The 21,716-nt window shown below is 39.3% G+C and overlaps 5 protein-coding genes and 1 non-coding gene across 9 annotated transcripts; 2 read left to right on the top strand and 4 right to left on the bottom strand.

Annotated features, from left to right (window-relative positions):
* Positions 1 to 1,157: 1,157 nt before the first annotated feature.
* Positions 1,158 to 3,727, bottom strand: LOC116210712. Its single transcript, XM_031544726.1, has 7 exons — positions 3,259 to 3,727; positions 3,021 to 3,100; positions 2,835 to 2,895; positions 2,206 to 2,263; positions 1,973 to 2,030; positions 1,688 to 1,760; positions 1,158 to 1,558 (listed from the first exon to the last, which is right to left on the bottom strand). Exons 1-7 carry the CDS (start codon positions 3,595 to 3,597, stop codon positions 1,466 to 1,468), a joined length of 762 nt encoding a protein of 253 aa, XP_031400586.1. The 5' UTR covers positions 3,598 to 3,727; the 3' UTR covers positions 1,158 to 1,465.
* A 145-nt stretch (positions 3,728 to 3,872) lies between these two features.
* Positions 3,873 to 5,916, top strand: LOC116210708 (UPF0603 protein At1g54780, chloroplastic). Its single transcript, XM_031544711.1, has 3 exons — positions 3,873 to 4,397; positions 4,943 to 5,135; positions 5,464 to 5,916. The coding sequence occupies exons 1-3, from the start codon at positions 3,981 to 3,983 to the stop codon at positions 5,709 to 5,711; spliced, it is 858 nt and encodes a 285-aa protein (XP_031400571.1). The 5' UTR covers positions 3,873 to 3,980; the 3' UTR covers positions 5,712 to 5,916.
* A 125-nt stretch (positions 5,917 to 6,041) lies between these two features.
* On the bottom strand, positions 6,042 to 8,337 carry LOC116210690 (GDSL esterase/lipase At1g54790-like). Of its 3 annotated transcripts, XM_031544698.1 has the most exons (6): positions 8,061 to 8,337; positions 7,528 to 7,773; positions 7,156 to 7,356; positions 6,892 to 7,058; positions 6,527 to 6,797; positions 6,042 to 6,437 (listed from the first exon to the last, which is right to left on the bottom strand). In XM_031544698.1, the coding sequence occupies exons 1-6, from the start codon at positions 8,320 to 8,322 to the stop codon at positions 6,169 to 6,171; spliced, it is 1,416 nt and encodes a 471-aa protein (XP_031400558.1). In that variant the 5' UTR covers positions 8,323 to 8,337; the 3' UTR covers positions 6,042 to 6,168. The 3 variants fall into 3 exon arrangements, with proteins under 3 accessions (XP_031400558.1, XP_031400550.1, XP_031400543.1); XM_031544690.1 differs by lacking the exon at positions 7,528 to 7,773 and having other exon boundaries at positions 8,085 to 8,337; XM_031544683.1 differs by lacking the exon at positions 8,061 to 8,337 and having other exon boundaries at positions 7,528 to 7,805.
* Positions 8,338 to 9,321: 984 nt separating this feature from the next.
* Positions 9,322 to 12,561, top strand: LOC116205771 (protein-lysine N-methyltransferase EEF2KMT). Of its 2 annotated transcripts, none has more exons than XM_031539454.1 (10): positions 9,322 to 9,481; positions 9,597 to 9,654; positions 10,313 to 10,438; positions 10,568 to 10,631; positions 10,723 to 10,810; positions 11,026 to 11,110; positions 11,403 to 11,459; positions 11,649 to 11,765; positions 11,886 to 11,956; positions 12,058 to 12,561. In XM_031539454.1, the coding sequence occupies exons 1-10, from the start codon at positions 9,381 to 9,383 to the stop codon at positions 12,365 to 12,367; spliced, it is 1,077 nt and encodes a 358-aa protein (XP_031395314.1). In that variant the 5' UTR covers positions 9,322 to 9,380; the 3' UTR covers positions 12,368 to 12,561. The 2 variants fall into 2 exon arrangements, with proteins under 2 accessions (XP_031395314.1, XP_031394650.1); XM_031538790.1 differs by having other exon boundaries at positions 9,597 to 9,666.
* Positions 12,562 to 12,721: 160 nt separating this feature from the next.
* TRNAG-CCC lies at positions 12,722 to 12,792 on the bottom strand. The gene has a single exon. It is a non-coding gene; the product is annotated as a tRNA-Gly (tRNA).
* A 5,859-nt stretch (positions 12,793 to 18,651) lies between these two features.
* On the bottom strand, positions 18,652 to 21,065 carry LOC116193278 (transcription factor bHLH94-like). Its single transcript, XM_031522095.1, has 3 exons — positions 20,386 to 21,065; positions 19,168 to 19,602; positions 18,652 to 18,999 (listed from the first exon to the last, which is right to left on the bottom strand). Exons 1-3 carry the CDS (start codon positions 20,851 to 20,853, stop codon positions 18,907 to 18,909), a joined length of 996 nt encoding a protein of 331 aa, XP_031377955.1. The 5' UTR covers positions 20,854 to 21,065; the 3' UTR covers positions 18,652 to 18,906.
* Between the last annotated feature and the right edge of the window lie 651 nt (positions 21,066 to 21,716).

Below are 21,716 nucleotides of genomic sequence, written 5' to 3'. Positions count from 1 at the left end.
TTAATATATTTTGTAATCCATAAATGATAATCGATACACGTGTTGGAGACCGGTCGATTTGGAAATTTGTCCTGTCCCGGCCTTGGATGGTTCGGGCGCCCACCACCCTGGGGCCCCTGTGTTTAGTAGGCCGGGACAGGATAAATATCTCGACCATCCGCTTATAAGACCATTCCACCATCATGACCTTGTAACTTTCTATCATCAGTCTTCCCATCGAACTGTGCCCTGCAGATATATTAAAACAACAGAATGCGCCGTGAAAATTACCATAAATTTCCGAGCTTCGATCAGCTTTCTCAATATATTTATCGGGTTCGCATTTATCGGTTGGGCAACTTTTGACAGTATCTGTTGTTGTCCCCTACCTGCGTATGGTTGCTCCTCATGCTTCTCATGAGATGTTGGTGGGGAGTTCATGAGAAGTCCTCGTCCTGTCACATTCACCGGCAAGAAACTCTCCTTACCCAAATGCAGAAAAGGTACAAAGACATCCAGCACGGAACAGGAGATCTGGAACAGATTTGAATCATTAATGTTTGTTCGTTTGCCATCGAATTGATTTCTTAGATTAAGCAGAAACTAGGTAACGCCGGTATGGCTCCACTTGTGAAACTTTCTCGAGAAAAATTTGTCATGACATTTTGTTCGTTGATGATAGCAAGATGGAGTATACTGCACTTACGTGCAGATCTCAAACTGCAGCGAAGCTTTCTATAGCAATCATGTGATTGCAGATGGCGACGCTACGATATGGTTATTACCAGTCTAGTGAAGATATTTTTCGGCAGAACTAATTGGGTGATAAGATAAGACTATCAGCTTATGCATCGGAAGGGTTACGTTGCGTAGTTCAAGCAAACTGTGATCTGCGAAATGCATTGAGGTTGAGATGTCAGTGTCCAGTTGAAAGGAACATGTTTGATTTTCTTCAAGAATTTATCTGATAGCCCACAATTTGCACAGATAGTTTATGTTAATTACTTGCATCAAGGTTCACATACGAAAATAGAGATTTGTTTCCTGATATCGTTTGGTGGAATAGAATTTTGGACTAGTTCATTCTTTTTTTCTTACTTGACTGTTCTTCTTCATATGAAATCGAACACGACACGTCTATACCAAATCAAGATCGACACGTGTTGAAAAATAGCAAATTGGACCCAGCAACAAGTTTTGTCATTTCAATTCACCAACAGTGTAATCTGCAGAATACACTCCTCTATATATTGCAGAAGAAGAATTACGGACCAGAAATGGGTATTCCGACAAAAATTGCCACGACCTCGAGGCACTCACTCACGTAACAGAGGGCATGACTTGTTATGCTACAAAGGCAGCTTACAGAATCTCGAAGACAATATCTCTGGTCTGGATTTGTATGAAAATACTTCTCTCCAAACAAAGAAACAATTTCCCTGAACTGATCATAATTCAATCAGATGTTGGCCATTCACGAACATGACTATAGAACAGTCAAGGATATAGCAGCAGAACGGAGCTTCACCCCATCATCATGCCATTTGGACTGTGGAGCAGTGGCTCCAGCAATAATTGCCTGCACATTGGAGATGATCAACTATTCTATGAAATTTATGTATGAATACAGCTTAATACTTATTCTATCAGAAAAATTTAAGCTTCTTTAATGTATAAAGACCTAAAGAAGCGGAGGATTTATACAAACCTTTCCACTATTTACGGCAGCTACCAGGGCTACATGCTGTTCGTCTCTACCGAATTCATAGAAGTAATATGTCCTGAGATGAATGAAATAGATAATTCGAGATGTTTAATAAAAATTTCATTTGAAATGGAATATGCTCGAACAGCTTAAAAAATGGGGAGAAGGCAACTCTGCTGTGAATATCACTTAAGACATTTACATCTAGTGTGTCCTCTTACTCAAAGAACATATTATTTCTCGTGAAACAACTCTGAGTAATGCCTACGAAAGCCAGAATTGACTCACCTGAAACCTTCATCTTCCTTAATCTTTATCGTTCGAGCTGAATATAGAGTTGAGCCACCTGTCATTGCAACGCATTATTCAAATTTAGTTTCTGGCCTCAGTAGCAGGATCAGCGGAGGAGTGAAAATTAAAAGTATGTTAATTCGTGAAACAAAGTTGTGAAATATGTGAGACCGTCGACAGTTCATGGGACAGCGATTTTGCTGAAAATTGACCGAAAGCAGAACCAATACCTGGAACAAAAATTTTTGCCGCCTCCTTCAACGAACCTAAGTCGGTTATGTCTTGTGCCTGTTAAAATCAGTAAGAAACCTGAGTTTACTCGAAATAAGGCACTAATAAATGATCTGTCATGTCTAATAAATAGTTGGATATAAACAATATATGTGTTCGTCTTTAATCCTGTATTCACTTCCAGCAATCAGGGAGCTGACTCAGGAAGAAGACTTAGCAACACATGCATGAATAGAATCTCAGCATAAATCCGGGGCTCGGAAAGAATTGTGTTGCTATCACATTCAAGACAAACAACGGATTCTATATCTACAACCTAAAGGGAAAATATGAGAATTCATCTTTGTTCGGTTTCAAAATAAAATTCTACTCCACTCCACTCCACTCCACTCTATTCTTCCCTCAACTCAACAACAAAATCATTACTTTTTTATTTTTTCTCCAATTTAATAATAAATTCTCTCAAATATTCTTTTTACCTTTTCTCCAATTGAATAAGTACATTGTCCTGACATTTTAATCATCTACTGAAGCGGGTAAGCATCCTCCATATCGTGTTAATCTATCCTCAGCTCTCTGTATTGGATGGTAAAATACCGGATTATCTACTCATGAGCATTGCACAAACCTCCAGAAAGGTTATCTTCAGTTGATTTGTCGAGCGGATGACAACACTCAAGACTTCAGATCTGCACGGACATAACATATTTGAAGAATATCGACAATAGAATAGTGGAAAACCAATAGCCAAGAACAGATGCAATACAGATAAACTAAATATATGTGACAGGATAATTAGCATGATGGCACACACCCATCAGAAGATGCAAACCGCGCGGCAAATGTTTTCGGCTTGGCCTTATCACCATACAGAGAAGACCCGGCATTGAAATCCTAATGACATTGATCAAGGAGAGACGAGGCAACATCAGCAAATAATGTGCAGACAGACAAACAAACATCCCACTCTAATCTCTAAACAACATAGGACATAACCTGAAAATCCAATCCACATTGATTGAAAAATAAAAAAACTAGTGAAAAATCAGTACCTCAGGCTCCGTGACGTCCTCGAACTGAGGCGGGACCCGAATGGAGAACCCGTCGCCATAGTACTGGAACCAGGACTTGGTGTTGGCAATGCCCGAAAGTGACGACTTCGGAGGAGGCAAAGTCTCAGCTAAACACTGGACAGATGGGCAGGAATGTGCAAGAGAGGACACAAACAGCGAGGAAACAGCTCTGAACAGGAAGTCTCTCTTGGAAGTATGGGTGTGTATGAGGGTGGCTTTGGGTCTTGAAGGGGAGGGAGAATTGGGTTTTGGGATGGAGGTTTGGGTAGGGTTTGGCGGTGGTGTTGGGTGGGCAGAGAGGGAGATGAAAATGGCCATGGAAGACTAGAAAAGCTAGGAGATTTCATGGCTGCTGCAGAAATGGTGGGAGATAATGTGGGGACAAGGGAGGGACTTCATATCTAGCGCCAGACGAAGGTCCATTTGAGATTTCTGAATCTACACAGGGGCATCTACGTAAATGAACAACCACAAACAGCAAAACATAATGATTTCCATCCTTAAATTGGTTTTCCCAGCAAGATTTTGGAACATATATTGACAAAAAAGCCCTCATTAGCTCTGTTCCATGGCTGACGGGCGTTATCCTCATTCAGAGCACAGACAACAAATGCAAGCCACCCAATTTCCTGATGGAATAGAAACAAACTGGAAGCAGGCAGCCATGGCAAGCCAGTGATCCGTCCCTGTACGTTTTTCCAATGGAAACCATCCTCTCTTCCAGCTCGCTCTCACCGCTGCTCTCCTCCAAGCCGAGCCATTCGATATCAAGAACCCTCTGCCTCGCCAAACCCACCATCTGCAGCCTCAAAAGACGAGATTTTGAGCCGAGGAAGCTGTCTCTGACAGAGCCCAGGAGCTGGTTCTCCCATGCCCAGAAGGGTCTCGCAGCTCTTGCTCTGACTCTGGCCCTCAACTTCTGCCCAATCCTGCCTGAAAGCCCTGCGCTTGCTTCGGAGTTCGATGTGATCAACGATGGCCCGCCGAAGGAATCGTATGTGGTGGACGATGCCGGTGTTCTTAGCAGAGTCACCAAGTCTGATCTCAAGCGGTTGTTTTCTGACTTGGAGTCGAGGAAGAACTTCCACATCAACTTCGTCACCGTCCGGAAGCTCACTGTAAGTTCTTGCCCCAACATAAAGTATGAACCTTTTTAGTTAAACAAACACGCCCACTTGAAGAAAGGAGAGAGGAAATTCGCGGCATTTTGGGAAATTGCTGTTATTGCCTAAAGATGGTGATTATGTTGAATTCGGGTTTCGTTTTTTATGAGAATGTCTTCGTCTGGGGGAATATAATATGGTTGCAAGAGCAAATGCATAGCTAATAATAATGTAGAGAGCGTTGTGTTATATATGTTTGTGTTTTATGTATAGCTCAGTTGAAAGTTTAGAGATGACTCTGTTGCGATGATCATAGCGGTGTCACCGTGATTTGGGTAAATATGGAGGTAGTTAGCGTAACTTGCCTGGACTCTTTTTTTTTTTTTTTGTGATCAACGGCTTTGAACTATGACAGTGTGGAATGCTCCCAAAGCTTAGATACACATAAGTTCGTTCTCGGGGTGCAGAGCAAACAAAAGGGGCTTTCAGGGGTGTTGAGTTGCTGCAATTATGTATTGCTGATTGGTTAGTCACAAACTAAAGAATCACTCGGTTCGCAGAGCAAAGCCGATGCTTTTGAATATGCCGATCAAGTCTTAGAGCGTTGGTACCCCACCCTTGAAGAAGGCAGCAACAAGGGCATAGTTGTGCTCGTTACCAGTCAAAAGGAAGGGGCAATCACTGGCGGCCCTGACTTTGTCAAGGCTGTTGGAGATACCATTCTAGATGCCACTGTTTCCGAAAACCTACCAGGTATTGTGCTTTTCAAGATTTGCATCGTTACTTTCTCCTGTGCAATGCAATGTGCTCCGAAATCTCTTGCCGGTTTCTTTTCTGTGATGCTGCTGAACTGATGAATGATCCATCTCATTTTCTAAACGATTGTGCCATTTGTTTCACCTTTTAACAATCCTCCTGCTAGTAAATCTATCTAATTTCATGAGGTGCATAGGTAAAGTTTGGCATGGTGTCTCTTCAGCCTTGTATGTTGATGTGACTGCCACGAATAACATCATAGTGCAGTAACTTTCTGGAGTTGTAGGGCAAGGTTATTTCACGTTCTTTTGCTTGTGTGGTGCAGTATTGGCAACGGAAGAGAAGTACAATGAAGCTGCTTACAGCAGTGCTAAACGGCTGGTTGCTGCTATCGATGGGCTTCCTGACCCAGGTGGGCCAACGTTCAAGGACAACAAGAGAGAGTCCAACTTCAAGACCCGAGAAGAGACCGAGGAGAAGAGAGGACAATTCAGTCTTGTTGTTGGAGGATTGTTAGTGATTGCCTTTGTTGTCCCTATGGCGCAGTATTATGCCTATGTATCGAGAAAGTAAGAAGAAAGCCTTTATTCCTGGTGGAGTTTACCATAAGTACTGCGAGCAAAACACATATAACCTGTTGTCTATACAGATGGACCGATTCGTGATCAGGTTATGTCGTAGATAAATTGATGAGAAACTAGTAGATCAGAGGATATTCGAATTTCACTTTCGGTTGTAATTTGTAAATCAGTATATGACATCTAGAAGTCTTGTCCAATTTCATGCTCTTTTCTCGGATGACAGAGGACTATACCTAGAAAGATGGCTGCAACAGCAAAGATAGCCTATCTGCAAAATCTTTTCGATATATAAAGTTTGAAAGGTTCTCCACACCTATCCGACTGCTCTGTTCAAGATATGTAGGAGATGAAATTTCATATCAAAATATTGTACATTGATGAATTACGGAAAGTTCGCATCATACTGTGGAAAAATAAACAAATAAAATAATTGAATAGCTCGTCTTCCTTCAGAACTTAAGCTTAAGAAGGAAAGGCATTTTGTCCGCGAAAGGCGGATCAGAGTACTTTCCCGTTAGTATCTGAGAAGAAACGAATTGATTTGCAGCCTCCGTGTAATGAATCCCGTCCCAGTTAATATGTTCGGTACTATCATCACAAGCTTTTGCGGTGATTGAAGTTCCATTGACAACCTTTGTCTGACCACACGAAATCCTGCTATCATAATTCAACGGGGGACCTCCATAGCCACAACAGGCCATTAATGGTTGCTCAAACCCTGCAAATCGTTCCAACAAATAAAAAGAAAGTTTTAATCATCTTGTCAATTCAAGCTGTCATGAACATTTAACCCAAATGAAGTCATACCATAACGGGAATAATCTGCGATAAGATTGGACTTTATCGAGAAAATATCGACATAGGTGATATTTGCATCAGGATACTGTCCCCGTAATTTTGTGGCGAGGGCATGAAGCTGCAGATTGAAGAGCTTCGCAGCCTGATTGTGATTGCTCACACATCCCTGCTCGTCGAGCTTTGATGGGTCAGTCCCAAACTTTGCCACATTCTGAGTTAAGCAACCGAGAGGGCCGGTGTTGTGTATCCAGAAATTTCTAGCCCCTTGGTCATATAATGTCTGCAAAAACAAGATAGACGAACTGAGTTGAATGACATTATTTTCTCGTGTATGACTGTCCAAACAATAGACACAAAAAGCTTCTCAAACATACGTCGAAGCCAGCTTCGAATTCTACCAAAGTTGTCGGAAACGAGGCGACAATCTGATCGAATGACTTGGAGTAAAAAGCACCGGCAAGATCGTTCTGTCCTATATCAAACATATAAAGCCCCTTTGTGAAGTAATCTTCTGCGGGAAGATACTTTTCAAATTTCTTGCCTGTGGAAGAACAGGATTAAAAATAAACATGCCGCATTAATCTCCAGATATCCAATGCAACTGCCTTCGAACACAAAGCGTAAGACCTGAAAAGTACCCTTTGAGAGCAATTCAAGGACCCGAGCTTTGAAACGAAGGAACTGATTGACTTGAATACGGAGTGAGAATGGGCTAACAGAAGTTGCTGTTGCTGGAAGGATAGTTGATCCAGCTGCTGCAAAGTTGCAGCCTTTTCGGAAACTAGGCGCCCCCATAGAGTCTAAATAGGCATTGAGGAACGGAAGGTCCATAGCATCCACTGAAAAATACCGTATCGAACTTTCAATATCGAAAGCTTTCTCAAACATGAAGATAAACAGCACTGAACTAGTACATGGGAAACAGAGGATAAGGCATGAAACATCATCATCATCCCAAAACAGATAACGAGATTCAGATATGATTCCGAGAAGAATGGCGAAAAATTTACTGAGAAAGTCAATATTGAGACGGCCATCACAGTATCGCCCCGACGGAGCACTGAAATAGCTCTGTCCATTAGGCGGTTTGAGGCTTTCGATCCCTGCCGCAATCAAATTGCCCGTGTCAGAATTGGAATCCCCGAAGTTGAAAACAGCCGGGAAATCGAATTCGATCGAAGTGGCGATGATCGGGCAGACGGAAAGCAAGGTGAAGGTTTGGAGGAGGAGGAGGAGGAGAGGGCAAGTCTTGGTGGGAGCCATTGTTGTTCAACAATAGCAAGAGGATTGTAGCTTTCACTTAATAACGTTAGTTACCAACCGCAAATCATTTTATTATTCCTTTTTGGATTAAAAATTAAATAAAATAATGTCCCATTGGTTTTATTTTATGTGTGAAAAAGCAATTTTGCTTCCAATGAAGGAAAGCCAAAAACGGAATGAATAGCAAACATTCTTGGTATGTACTCCTAAAAAATACCCCATTTTCCGTGTAACACGATCGAAAAAGTTCGAATAATTAGGCACGTGGGAGCTTATAATTCTCGAGTAAAGTTCGGGTTTTTACTGAGGAAGTCGACGATGAGGCGGCCATCACAGAATCTACCCGTCGGGGTCTTGAAGTAAGTCTGCCCATTGGGCAGGTCAAGGCGGAACCCAAGGCCCGCCGCAAGGTCTCCAGTGTCGGAGTTGGAGTCACCGAAGTTGAAAACTGCTTGGAAGTTGAAGTCCGTGGAACTTGTAAGCACTAACAAGCACATCAAAACTAAAGTAAGGAGGTGTAGGTTGAGACTTTCTGCAGCCATAGCTAACGAGAGCTAAAGAGCTTGCAAGTTAATGGGTTATGGCCCTAAAGGCAAAGGGCCATGGATGGTTTTTAATAGGGAAAGAACAAAAGACAAGACATTGCTTCCAGCCAAGCTCAGAAGCCAACATGAAGACCAGAAGCAAAGGGTTTATCCTGTTATGGTGAATTACTAATCTGTCCTCGGAGTTAATCCACCAGCAGAATTGTTCAGAAGAAAGTGATTCTGCAGTTACATGGGCGCTCGGAGTTCGGGAGATCTCGACATTTCGGCAAGTTACGAAAATTTCATGAAACATTTCTTTCCAAAACGCCGACTTTCATGGATATGAAACTTCCATAAGGAACCCGCGACCATCCTTTTCCTACTATTTTGCAGCAAACATGTTATGTTATAGATACGTTACACTGTGTTTTCTTACATTATGGCAGGGGGTAGCAATTCAACGGGGCATTTGGTTTGTGAGATAGAAGAGGTCGCGCGATCGAGAAAACGATGGGAAGCTTCAGGGGATTGAAAAGCAATTGGTGGGTGTGGATGGCTTTGATCAAAGCAAGGGAAAAATACCATTCTTTTCCTTGCAAGGTAGCATTACAAATTTAAGGGCACACTCCAAATTGGAACACTTAAAAGGTTAGGAACCGTTGTCAAAATCTCCAACCCCATCAAGCAAACACTGTCCCATTTATTAAAAATGAAAAGAAATAATATAAAGATTATAATCATTCGAAAAAATTCTCTTTTTTGGGGGGTAAGTTAATAAGGTATGTCTAACTTATTGGTTATTAGTACCGTTCCTCGAAAGAGTGCGGTTTGATCCTGGTCACGAGTTCCGATGGGTCTCAAACAGTTCGGAAATTTTAATAATACGTGAATTTCTTCTATTATGATCTTTTAATATATCAATTCATATGGAAAACCTTTATCACAGTCCGGTCCGAGCCGAGCCGAACCGAACCGTTTGAGTACGACACATGAAATCTAGCGACCGGTTTACTTGAGCTTAGCTAAGTGGAGATTCTGACGAGCGTGAGCTTCAGAGACATCATCAGTCTTCAATGGCGGACGGAGGAGGAGGGCTTTCCCCTTCGTCTGGTCTCCACTTGGTCTCCGCCTTTCTTGCGATGGAACCCTCAGACACTTTACTGTCATACGCCAGGTAGTGATTCTTTTGCCATCTCTTACTTTCAATTCTTCTGCTTTGATTCTTTATGTCCATTCAAGCGGATTTGAATTTGAGGTTGTGCTGTTTGCTTCCATGGCCAAACACTTAGATTTTGCGGGGGAGGGTCGATCACGGAGAGCGTCCAGAGGTTCATTTGGAATCATTGTGTAAGGGAAGCTGTAAGGTCCATCTGCACTTATTAGCATATATCCTTATTCTCTTATTCAATTTCATCCTTTTCAATTTCTTGTCCAATGAACTTTGCATTGTGATTAAATGTAATGATGTGGGGTTGATTTGACTGCGTAGTTGAGCCTTGTCCTGCTGATATGCTGATTTGGGCATGTGAGAAATTTAATTCTTTTTTGTTCCTGAACCCGAACCGAACAGATATGTGCTTCTGCTCGTCTGTGATTTTTGTTCTTCGGGATTGTCTTGATTCATTGGAAGTTGGGGATTTTTGGAACCCTGAGGGTGGGTTTACAGTTTGCACTTCAAAGAAGTTGCATAAGACATTGACCTTACTTGAAGCCCAAAGCTGAAACTCCCAACTCGGACCTATGTTTGTGCAGCTTATGAATTTTCCATCTTTGTGAATCTCATACATCATTTGCCTGCAATTTCAATATTTTAATTAGTTAATCGACGGAAGCAGGCAAAGGTTTTATCTTTTGTGAAATGTCAGATTTTAATCATTTTGAATTCAATATGCTATTAGTTTGGTGCTGCCGGCTGCCACATTCAGAGTGCACTGTTTTTTTCTCAGTGCTACTGGATAGAGAGTTCTAAATTTTCGTGATAATTTAAATTGAGTATTTAATGCAGGTTGGAAAATGTCATGCCTCATATTTGAAGAACTTCCTAAAGAAGCTTATACGTGAGATTGAATCAAACCATGATGTTGTCTTGGATGAATTTTACAAATTGTTGACTGATTATCTTACTTCAAAGGTGAGGATTCTCACAAGGATGTCTGTAGCGTATTTAGAAATGACTTTTTCTTACTTCCAAGTTCCTGACTCTTTCTTCCGAGTTCCTTGCCGCTTTTAAAATTATTGGGATTTGACCTTTATTTATCAGGAGGGGAATTCAATTAATGGAAATGCGAGGGCTTTGAAGTACATCTCCTTTCTCTTTCCAGAAGGTAGTGATCTTTGTCTTCTCTGATCTAGTCTTTTCTCGTGGATCCAGATTATATGTTTTAGAGTTGTCCGCTGAGACTGCCTCATGTGTAGGTTGTTGTCACCTCCAAAGCTGCCCAATGACTAGGAAACTGGTGGTTCCTCTGCATTGTTCTCTGAACATGCTTGAAGGAGACACGGGGTATGCTTCCAATTCTATTTGTTGCATTATAGCAGTTGATGTAAGTTAACTTGATTTTCATATCTTAGTTTGAGAGACAGAGAGCAATAACTTTGAGAACAAGATTTTAACAGCCTGTAGTGCTTGAAGAGTGAGAGAAGTTAGAAACTTATGGTCTCTTGGATATGAATGCATCCCGCTGTAACATTGTACTGTCTAATCCACTCCTTGTTCAGGTGCTCAATTTGGCCGTCCAGTCTATTTTTGTCGGAACTCATACTTTCTTATCCACAACTATTTTCTAAGAAATCATGTTTTGAGGTATGGTATATGTTCTGCATGCTCATTCATTTCAAACTAGGGCGTGGGTTGAATTATCGGAGAAATGATTTATGTGGATGGTAGAACTAGAATATCCCTTGGTTTGCTTCATTCAAGTGAATGGACTTATAAGATCATTCTAATACATGATGGAAAGTGGATTATGTGTACACTTGATTTTCATTTCTGGGTTGTTTTATTGTGTCCTCGGTGCACATATTAATAACTATTTATGATTCACGAATCCGTGAAAACTTTTACACAAATGAAACAGAATGTGTTTTTTCTCCAGGTAGGCTCAGGGGTTGGCTTAGTCGGCATCTGTCTAGCGCACATTAAAGCAAACAAGGTGGGCTATCTTAAAACATATCTTCAGCCAAAGATTTCTATACATGATTGAATTCTTCATATTTACCTTGAATTATATGTCTTTTTTTTTTTTTTTTCCTGCGACCTGTTTTCTTATAATTTCTTGAACTTGTATTTTTTTGGGATGCATGAGATTGGAACCTCTGAAATCTCTCTTAATCTGATCTAGGTGATATTAAGTGATGGGGACTTGTCTACTTTGGCCAACATGAAGCTTAATTTGAAGTTGAATAACTTGACCCTTGATAATGATCAGGAGTCAGAACCTCTCGAGTCTCCAAGCCCAGTGAGCGTTCGGTTCTCTCACATATATTTTAAGCCCAAAATCTTATTCTTGTTACCTCGATAATTTTTCACAGTGCTATCTAGGCTGGAAACATCTATGGGTGTTGACCGTGTATTTCAGGTAAAATGCATGTTCTTGCCTTGGGAATCTGCATCAGAAACCGAGCTCCTCGCCTTGAAGCCTGATATTATGTGTGTATTACGACCTATATTTCCTTTACTTTCGAATGAAGAAGTTGTTTGCATTCGAGACAAAGATCTGAGGCCACTTGGGTTCTTATTCTTTTCCACAGCTTAGGTGCTGATATTATTTACGACCCGTCATGCCTTCCTGATCTAGTTCGTGTATTATCCACTCTTCTGCACGGGGAGAAGCTGCCACCTCTCTGTAATGACAGGAGTGGTGGCAGGGAGCATCCCGTGGCTTATATCGCTTCAGTGATCAGAAATGTCAACACTTTCAACCAATTTGTTGGTCTAGTGGAGAAGGCGAATCTTGTGATCGAGGACCTCACGCAGAGTCTCCAGCCTTCCAACTTTCTTCCGTTCATGCAATCTTATGATCGGTCAAGCATACAGCTCTTTCTGCTTTCAGTGAAGTGAAATGAACTGGCTCCCTTGTGCTTCTTTCTCGAACTTATTATACCTCTGTGTACTGGAACAGATAGTAGTTTGCAAGTGATAATTCTCGCGCAAATCATTCTACATCGAAAGACCTGAGGGTGCCATACCATTAGATTTTTTTGGTAAGGTAATATGCAGATACTGAACGAAAAATGCAGCCCTTGTTTGTTCAAGATGATGGATGAAATGTGCAAGATCATTGACAATTAGGGACCGGATTGAAATGAAACTGAATATTTGGGGTGGAACCGAAAAGCCGAAGAGAACTAAGAGTTGGGGCGACAAAAGAAATAAACAAAACTCGGGAGACGGAATTGCAAAAACCATATACTTTGCGCATCCGGGGAATCGAACCCCGGTCAGTACCGTGGGAGGGTACTATGATACCACTACACCAGATGCGCTTGTTTGGTCCATTAGCTTTCGAGAATTTCAACTTATTGGCATTGCTAACACATAGTGAAGCTTCCAACGATCAAATATGCTGCACGAGCGTGTAAATTGTAAGATACAATGACATTATGACAATATTTTTTATGCGACTCGAGTACACATTGGCTGATCGTTTCGTATATGTAACGAGTAGGTGGCAAAATAAGAGTGTTGCCGTAAATGTGGGAGCTTTGTATACGTCAATTATGACTTTCAACCTGGGAGAATCACAATAATGGAAAAAAGTTAAAGAGTGGTTAATGGATTAGCCACTTAGCCAATCGTCAAGTGGTCAACCAATCTACCTAAGTCACAAATTAGATTCCTGTAACTTTGGAGTCCAGTGATGAATATATAGATTCATCAAGATAAATCTACTTGTAGGATTCTTGAGAATATAATATATATATATCGTTTAAGTCAGGCGCACATGCTCTATCTCCGACTTACTCAGAGAGACGATAGACAGTGAAGTGTGTGCATAAACTGACCTGAACACCACCTAACTGTAAAATAAAGAAAATCCAATCCTTCACAATTTGATAAACTAATGCTCCACGACCATTTTTAGCCATTCATTGCACACAAGACACCAGAGCTTCAATAATCACGAGGCAACATCCTGGATGACATGTAAAGGTTCACAAAGGAACACTTTAAGAGAAGAGAGAGATGCAAATTTTGTTGGAAGCCCTCTCTCTCTCTCTCTCATGCATTTGCCTATTTCGAGGCAATCTCCAATAATTATTCGCTTTTTTCATTATTAGTCACTTTGTTAGATCGCTCTTTTGCATGACGCCATGATTAACATGCAATGCATGATATTCTGTCTGATCCGAGGAAATTAAAGTGCCTCCGTCTACTCTATCCACTTAATCATGCGTACGCATATGCATGCAAGAACATATATATAATATGTGTGCTCATGATGCATATCATTATATATGTAAGTAATGTGTTCTTTCTCCTTTCATAGTATGCAATTACTAGAAAAGGCCACAATTTTACGATTATCAATGAACAACACAACAACACTGTTTCTTTCCTTCTTCTTTTTTTATAAAGGTTTTTCTAGGGTTTCCTTTTACTGTGGATCCATTCTTGTAGGTGGAGAGCTTTCTGACGTCCCTTCGATTCACAGGGAAAAGTCACTGACAAATATATATATATATATATAATACTTTCAAGGGACAAGAAAAATGAAAAGGGACCACAATCTCCAACCAATGATATTAAAAAGAGTGTGCTCCTGTTCCCCCTTAATCATTTTTTTTCTCTCTTCTTCATTCAGGGCTAGCTTTTTCGTTCTTAATTTTCTGATCCTTTGTTTTGGGTCAATATTTATCAATCATATATTCCTGGAGTTGATTGTTACTTTGTCATTTGAGGTAAGGAAATGGGAAAATAGTCGACATATTGGTCAATAATCTGCGGTCGATCTAAACCTGTTTAAAAGGATAAGGTATTCTTTCCATGTTTTCTGCAAATCAATTAAAGATGTTACTATTTATTGAATATGGAGAAGTGAGAGAGAAAAATGAGAATGTTCTATGCATGCAAGGCTCTCACTTTTCGATCGGTATAAAGATTTATATATATATATATATATAGATGACTCAATAAAATGTCCAGAAACAATTAAATATTCGTAAGCGCTTCATTAGCATACAATTAACCGTTGTTGAGTACATATTTGGTGAAATTGAACCGGGGAATTACTCTTTCCATCGCTAAAACCAAGTGAAACTTACTCCTTTATAAGAATTGATCTCTTAAACGATTAAATTCTTCATTTTCTATTACTACCAAATAGGAGGGGTGCTTTAACTTATAAATATATAATTAGAAAATGTTGGTCATGAAAATGAATGAATAAACGAATTACAATTGGCCTGAGAAGACAGGGGAATGGAATCTATTCAAGCCCATGTTCCCCCGCAAGAAAACAAGAAAGAAAAAAACAAGAAGGGGACAGAAAGAGCTAGGGTTGGAATCTTCGAAAATAAACCCTAGAACTAGAACTCCTGCACACGCACCCCAACCCCATCTCATATATGTGTGTTCACACACGTAAACAATAAATAATACATATTATATACGCATACAGATATATTAAATTGAGTGATGCTATAAGCTCCAAATTCGGAGCCTCCGAATATGACACAAGGAGCAGACCTGTAATTAAATACAATGAGAGGGGCACTTTTCCAATGCCTCTCATTCGCAGGATTCAGAGCAAGCAATTTTCGGAGGAAAAAACATTTTCCATTAAATTCCCACTATTATATACACATACAGATATATTAAAATTCCACCATTTCACTACATTTTTAATCGTACAACCCGGGGAATAGCCCGCTTGGGTTATATTTTCTTGTCTTGAAGGCAGTCAATATGTCAGGGGAAGGAGAAGGAGTCCTCGACCCGCAACAAATAGAGGAGGACTTATTCAATCACATAGTTTGGGCTCCTGATTTTTCTGGTTAAAAAAATAAAAAGAATATAGGAGTCCGGAATATTCAGAAATTAATTGAATCATATGCACTTGTCATTGTAATCTCACATATCATTTATTTACGTAGACCCTATGAGTTATTGTTATTCATAAAACAAAATTTTTTATTTGTCCTTATCAATTTGAATTGGTTCAAATGATTTGGTATTTATTTTATTAAATAAGATCTTGAGTTCGAGACTTGTAAATGGAAAAAATTCATAATGGAATAGTTTTATCTCTTAGTAGGCCGAACCGACTCGGACTGAATTAATCATTAGTCATGACTAATTGAGTTTTTGAATACTAGAGTGCATACTCAAAAATATTTTCGATTGTCCCAGCATGCATATGTATATATATATATATATATATGTATATGTTACCTTATGAGTTTTTTTTTTATTATTGTAAATGTCCACGCGTAAAGTTGTCTACAGGGAAAGAACATCCTCCTTTGCTCATTTTACGTTCACTCAATTAACAGCAACCTCATTGTTAAATGTGTGCAAATATCTTCTTACCATGTAAATACAAACACAGTGATCGATTCACACCTACAAATCCAATAATTTATCTTTTCTCGGTAGAACCTATAAATCCAATATTAATGGTTAAATAATCTGTTATATATTATAATTCATCATTTCAAGCACATTCCAATATTCATTATTAGATTTAAAAATATTAATCAACTAATGTGGTTGGTTCCGATGGTCCAACACCTATTTTTCTTAGATAAAATTTTGAATTCGAATCTTGTAAATGAAAAAAATTTATAATTGGGAGACTTTTATTCCTTATTGAGCAGATCCGATTCGAACCTGAATATTTAATTGAGGCCGAAAATGGAATACCAAGTGGTAGTCATGCAATTCTCATCATCAAAGAAGGTATATAGCGTAATCACGCACCCCATCGCTCGGTAAACAAAGGTTATAACTTGTATACTCGTAGTGGGACTACTTGTGCTCTTTTATGAACCAGTAAGATTTCTTTTTCATTATAATAAATCCATTGACATCTCTTATAACCCGAAAAAAAATAAAGCAATTCTTCGAAGAAAGAATTGAACCTATTATAGAAAAAAAGATATTCTACGTTGCCAAACCAATTTTTATCAAAATATTAAATTGATTTACATATTTGTGAGAAAAATTGGACATATGTATTACACTAGTATTATAATTTAAAATTTCTTTAGTGATTTTTTTCGGTTAATGCATATATTTTAATATCATTTACAATGTATGGAACAATTGTTTATCTCTTTCTTGATAAACAAAAGTTGACAAAAAAGAGAGAGAGAGAAAGAACTAGATATATATCTTACCAGCATATATATATATATATATATAGAAAGATATTTTTGGTTGTACAAGTTGATAGTCAATCAATTTTGGTCTTATAATTTTTAATATTACCGAATCAGTCCTATATGTTTGCTTCCTAAGGCAATTTTAGTCCATTTGGTAATAGGATTGTAACGGATGCTAACGTGAACACTAACACGTTAAATAACACCATGTTGCAATTTTTTATTGGCAACAAATTTAAATTTTAAAAGAAAAATCAAAACACAAAAGAATAGTGAAAATTTAATAAAATAAATTTTAGAACATAAATTTAAAAATATTAAAAAAAACAGTAGGGGCTGGGTCTTTCTTTTTTATTTTTTATTTCTATTTTGAAATTTAATTTTTATTTATTATTTTCTTTTAACTTTTAAATTTTCAGCGAATAATAAATTGCCACATGGCCTTATGTAATGGCGTTAATGTCCAACTCAGCATCCGTTATCATCCCATCACGAAATGAACCAAAATTGCCTTACGGAACAATTGTACAAGACTAATTCGACATTTTAAAATATGTTTGGTATTAGAGTTGAGTTGAGTTGAGTTTTGGTTTTAATTGGTTTGTAATGATTGTATTGTTGAATTATAAGAAAAAGTGTGAAAAAGTAATGAATAGTTGAGATAAAGTAATAATTAAATAATGATTGTGTTGTTGAATTGTGAAAAAAAAAATAGTTGAGAGAAATTAGTATTAAAAATTAAATTGAATGGTTATTTTTTTTTAAAAAGAGAGTAATAATTGTGTTGTTGAATTGAAGAAAAGTGAAGTTGAGTTGAGTTGAATTAAAAAAAATTTCTAAATCCAAACGCACTATTAAAACTTATAGGACTAAAATTGACTGAAAAGTAAACTTATAAAACCAAAAATATATTTCTCTATATATATACATATATATACATATCTTGTCCTTTTTCTAGGGTTTTTCTTTTTATCAGTAAGATATATAGCTCATGGCCCAAAGATGCTCGAACGTAATACAGCATCATGGTCCCATAATTACATCAACCAGTCCAATGATTATAGAATATGAAACTTTAAATTGTACGCACATCACAAATAACTACAGAATATTCCATTTTACCTTTTCCTTTATATGGTATATGTGGGGTAAGTTTCTTTCTGGTGATCGACAATTAACGAATCTTTTGCCACACATTTCATATCAAATCAAATTTGCCCTTAATAAATCACTCTCGAGAGAATTTGACCACTTGGAGAAACCTGAGGGGCTAATATATGTGGAAGCTTTGGATCTATATCAGAACTATCGTGATAGAAAAATTATTCGAGCCCTTCAAGAGAATATCCCTTAATTAAGGGGTGATAAGCCGTATGATCGGATGTGCGTTCCCTAACGAGCAGCTTCTATATATCGGAAAGCTGCTCTTTTTTTTTTTTTTTTTTGCTAGACTGAAAGCTGCTCTTTCATGAGTAAAATGAAAGGTGAAAATACATATAAATCTAGACGATGGGAAGTTTTGACAGAGTTAGATGCAGAAGTAAAAAGCTTTTAACACTCCTAAAGCCTTATGTGGACAGCTTTCTCTTGTACTTGGATTGTCCTGTGATTCTTATAGATTATTAAATTATTGCGTTTTTTCTCCAATCCCCAAAAAAAAATTATTGCTATTCCCCTGCAATTAGATCGAAATACCACCACAATAAGAAAAAAAACAATATGTAATGCAGTAGCATATATGTTGACAGCCGACAATTTAGAGATTTTAAATTTAATTATTATGATGAGATTATTCGGATCCAAATTAGATTTTTTTTTTTTACTGAGTCTATGAACCTCTCTCTTTTGTAATCGAAAAAATTAACACCACATCATCTCTGCTTGACGAGCTTCTTCCTCCTAACTTTCAAAGCATGAAGAATAATTTGGACTGATCAATTATGCATATTGTTGCATAGATATATTATATGCGTGCTGCCCAGCAACAGTTCTGTCGAGAACAGATCGGGGAACAAGGAATTGCCGATGAACACGAACATTTACATATAAGCGGCGACAAATGAAATTTCCTCTAAATTAGTTCAGCCCTTAAGTACAGAGACTAAGCGTGACTGAAGAAATTGGGAAAGCATTAGGTGCCACAATTTGGTAAGACGCGGGGTTTAATTAAAGATAAAACCCGTGTTAATTATGCAAAATACAAATTAAAGAGATAAAATATAAACGAAAAACCAAGGGGGAAAAAAGAAAGGAGAGTCGAGTTGTTTCTTCAGTTCACACACCGGCCTCTTCTTGAATCCTAACCAAAATTCGATATACGGCCGAAGCGATTTCATCGACTGTTGTCAGCTTGCAGTCGTCTTCTACCTGCGATACATTAATCATCGCAACATACGACCAATTGGTTACGCTATGATGAAAAAGAAAATACATTGTAACTTATGTGTTATAATATCATTTCATTCCATTTCAGCGCATGTACGAACTACTAGTTCAAAAAGTAAATGGGAGGATAAAACTAAGCAATTAATTAACCTTGAGGCTGAGAGAATAAAGGACGACTTGACGGATGGTGGAGACGTTGAGGTGGAGCACGGTGAGCCGGAGAGCCTGGAGGCCGGAGACAAGCCTCAGGAGCTGCTTAGGCCTCCGCTTCGACCTTATCTTCATGTTCGCGTGGCTCTCCACCATAGTCACCTCTATGTCCGCCACTTCATTAGGCTGTGCCGCCACTGCTGCAGCCGGCTCCACTTCTCCAACAATTGTTGCTGGCTGGACCTCATGGCTGACGGCGGCAATGGAGGAGTACTGGGGGACGGTGAAGCAGTCGGAGAAAGGAAGCGGGATAGGATCAGATGGTAAACCCTGGTCAGGGTGCTCGAACTGCTTTCTTGCGCCGAGGATGTGGAGCTGTTGCTCGAGCTCTTTGACGAAGTTTATGGCTCCTCCAATTATGGATGCCTGGTCGCCCTGCAATAGTCGAAATTGCGAAGAATTTGAAAAATCTTTAGTCAAATCAATCTCATACATAACTTGAAAGAATATTTCTATTTTCCATCATTGAACAAAGTAGGAGTCATCCATTGCAATTACCAGTTACGATTTTGTATTCTCTTCGGAAGTTTGGACTCGGGTGGTCAAATGAAAAATCGAAGGTCAAATGTTATTTCGCAAAGATCAGTTGAATAAAAATGGAATCCCAATGCCTTTTTCTTTTTTTATTCCTTTCAAAGCCAACCACCCCGAGAGCTTCCGAGTTTCGGATGCTAGGCTCGACAAGCATATGGAAAGTAGTTAGCAAAGTGACTGACTGGCCCGTCCAGTGGGCTCATCATCAACAAATCCCGTAGACTGAGGAACAATAGGTCATACAGCATGAGGTGTGTCGCGTTGAAGTCCATTAGTGTTCAACGAGACGTACGAATTGCTGGGACCGTGAGCCGGAACCGTCGGGCCAAGGACAATTTGACTCTAGGGGAGACAAGATCGTGAATGGGGCCTTGAGAGTGAACAGACTGAATTCTAGGAGAAACCCCAAGGATGATAGGATTGTCGAGGTGAACCGTAAGGCGGCTATCGACAAGTTCAAAATGCAGTTTTTTAAGACCATATGTGATTTTCGGACTGAGTCAATCAGACTACAGAAAGGAACCTTTGCAATCTCAAAACAGGAAATACGAATGTGATTTCGAAATAAACGATAAAGCGAATGATTTTTCTGATAATTGATGAAGAGGGGGAAGAGATAGAGACCCTTTGGACGTAAGAATCCGGCATTAGAGAACGAAGGACCGAGAGATACTCGTTCATCTGCTTCCGCCGATTGCGCTCCACGGCAATGTGCGTCATCCTCTGGTTCTCTATGTCCTCCTTGTTCTTCTTGCTCTTCCCGCGCCGCCTCTTCGGCCTCTCCCCTACCACCGCCGCCTCCACTTCAACTTGTGAAGACGAACATGAGTAGTTGGGATACGGGCTCAAGCTCGACTGATCACCCATATGCAGTTGGCCTCCGCCCGGCCCCGAACCGCCGGAAGAGCCATCCAACCGATCCATGCTGCTGTCAAGAAAGCTGTTATCGAAATCCAATGGGACCTCAAAGTCATCAAAGAAGGCCGAAATGTTCCCCCCGCCGCCTCCACCATCACCGAGCAAGCCGTAGAGCTCTTTTCCACTGTAACACCCAAATGGGTCTTGCGGGAAGAAAACGGTTTCAAGTGCCATAGTCTCTATCTCTCTATAATTTTGATATAATGATTCTTCTCGAAATCAAAGAAGCTCGGACGACAAAAGAATATCTTGGGAGGACCCAAAGAGAAGAAGATGGGAAAGCCAAACCAAACCAAACCAAGCCTCCTTGGGCTTTAATTGGGAGCTTTTGGGTTTTCTTTAGTCACACTCCCTCCCCATCTCTCCCAGCCTCCTCGTTTGAAGAGATCGGTTGTGCTTTTTAAAAGGGTCTCCGAGTATAAACGTGACTTTACGACAAATTGAGCTCATAGTAATTTGTAAATAGAATTTACTTGCAGCGTACAAAAACTCAAAGCTCAATGAAACAAAGCGCCTCGTAGCTAAAATATTCTCATTGGCTGAAGACACCTTATGATCTCAACTTTAGTCCGTACTGTAAAAAATCATTAGGTGGATCCACTTTCAACAACATGTTTGATTATATTGAAATGACTACAGGTCATGTTTTTGATTGACGAACTCCACACAGGTCTTACTAGCCCACTCCATAATCAAATCGCGTCAAACCGACCATTTGGTGAGGAGGAACTATTACTCAATCCGAAAGGTATTGTACATTTCAATCGACTTTCTTTCGTCCATCCAGCTAACTGACTCGCAATAGTCTAAATAATCGGTGATCGCTACCGAATAACAACATCCTTTCTAATTAAAGTGCAGCATGTGGTAATTACTGTGTTTTTCATAATTCGTGAACAGGATATCATGCACGTGAAATATTTTTATCTTTATTATTTGAGACCATCATTATCTTTTAAATCGAGGGGAAGAAAGGACAATGGGACATAATTAATGAGATTGTGTTTTACTATAGGGAATAATGGCCTTGTAAAGAA

The sequence above is a fragment of the Punica granatum genome, chromosome 1, assembly GCF_007655135.1.
Source record: "Punica granatum isolate Tunisia-2019 chromosome 1, ASM765513v2, whole genome shotgun sequence".
NCBI classification, from domain to species: domain Eukaryota; kingdom Viridiplantae; phylum Streptophyta; class Magnoliopsida; order Myrtales; family Lythraceae; genus Punica; species Punica granatum.
This window is presented reverse-complemented; position numbering and strand designations above follow the sequence as displayed.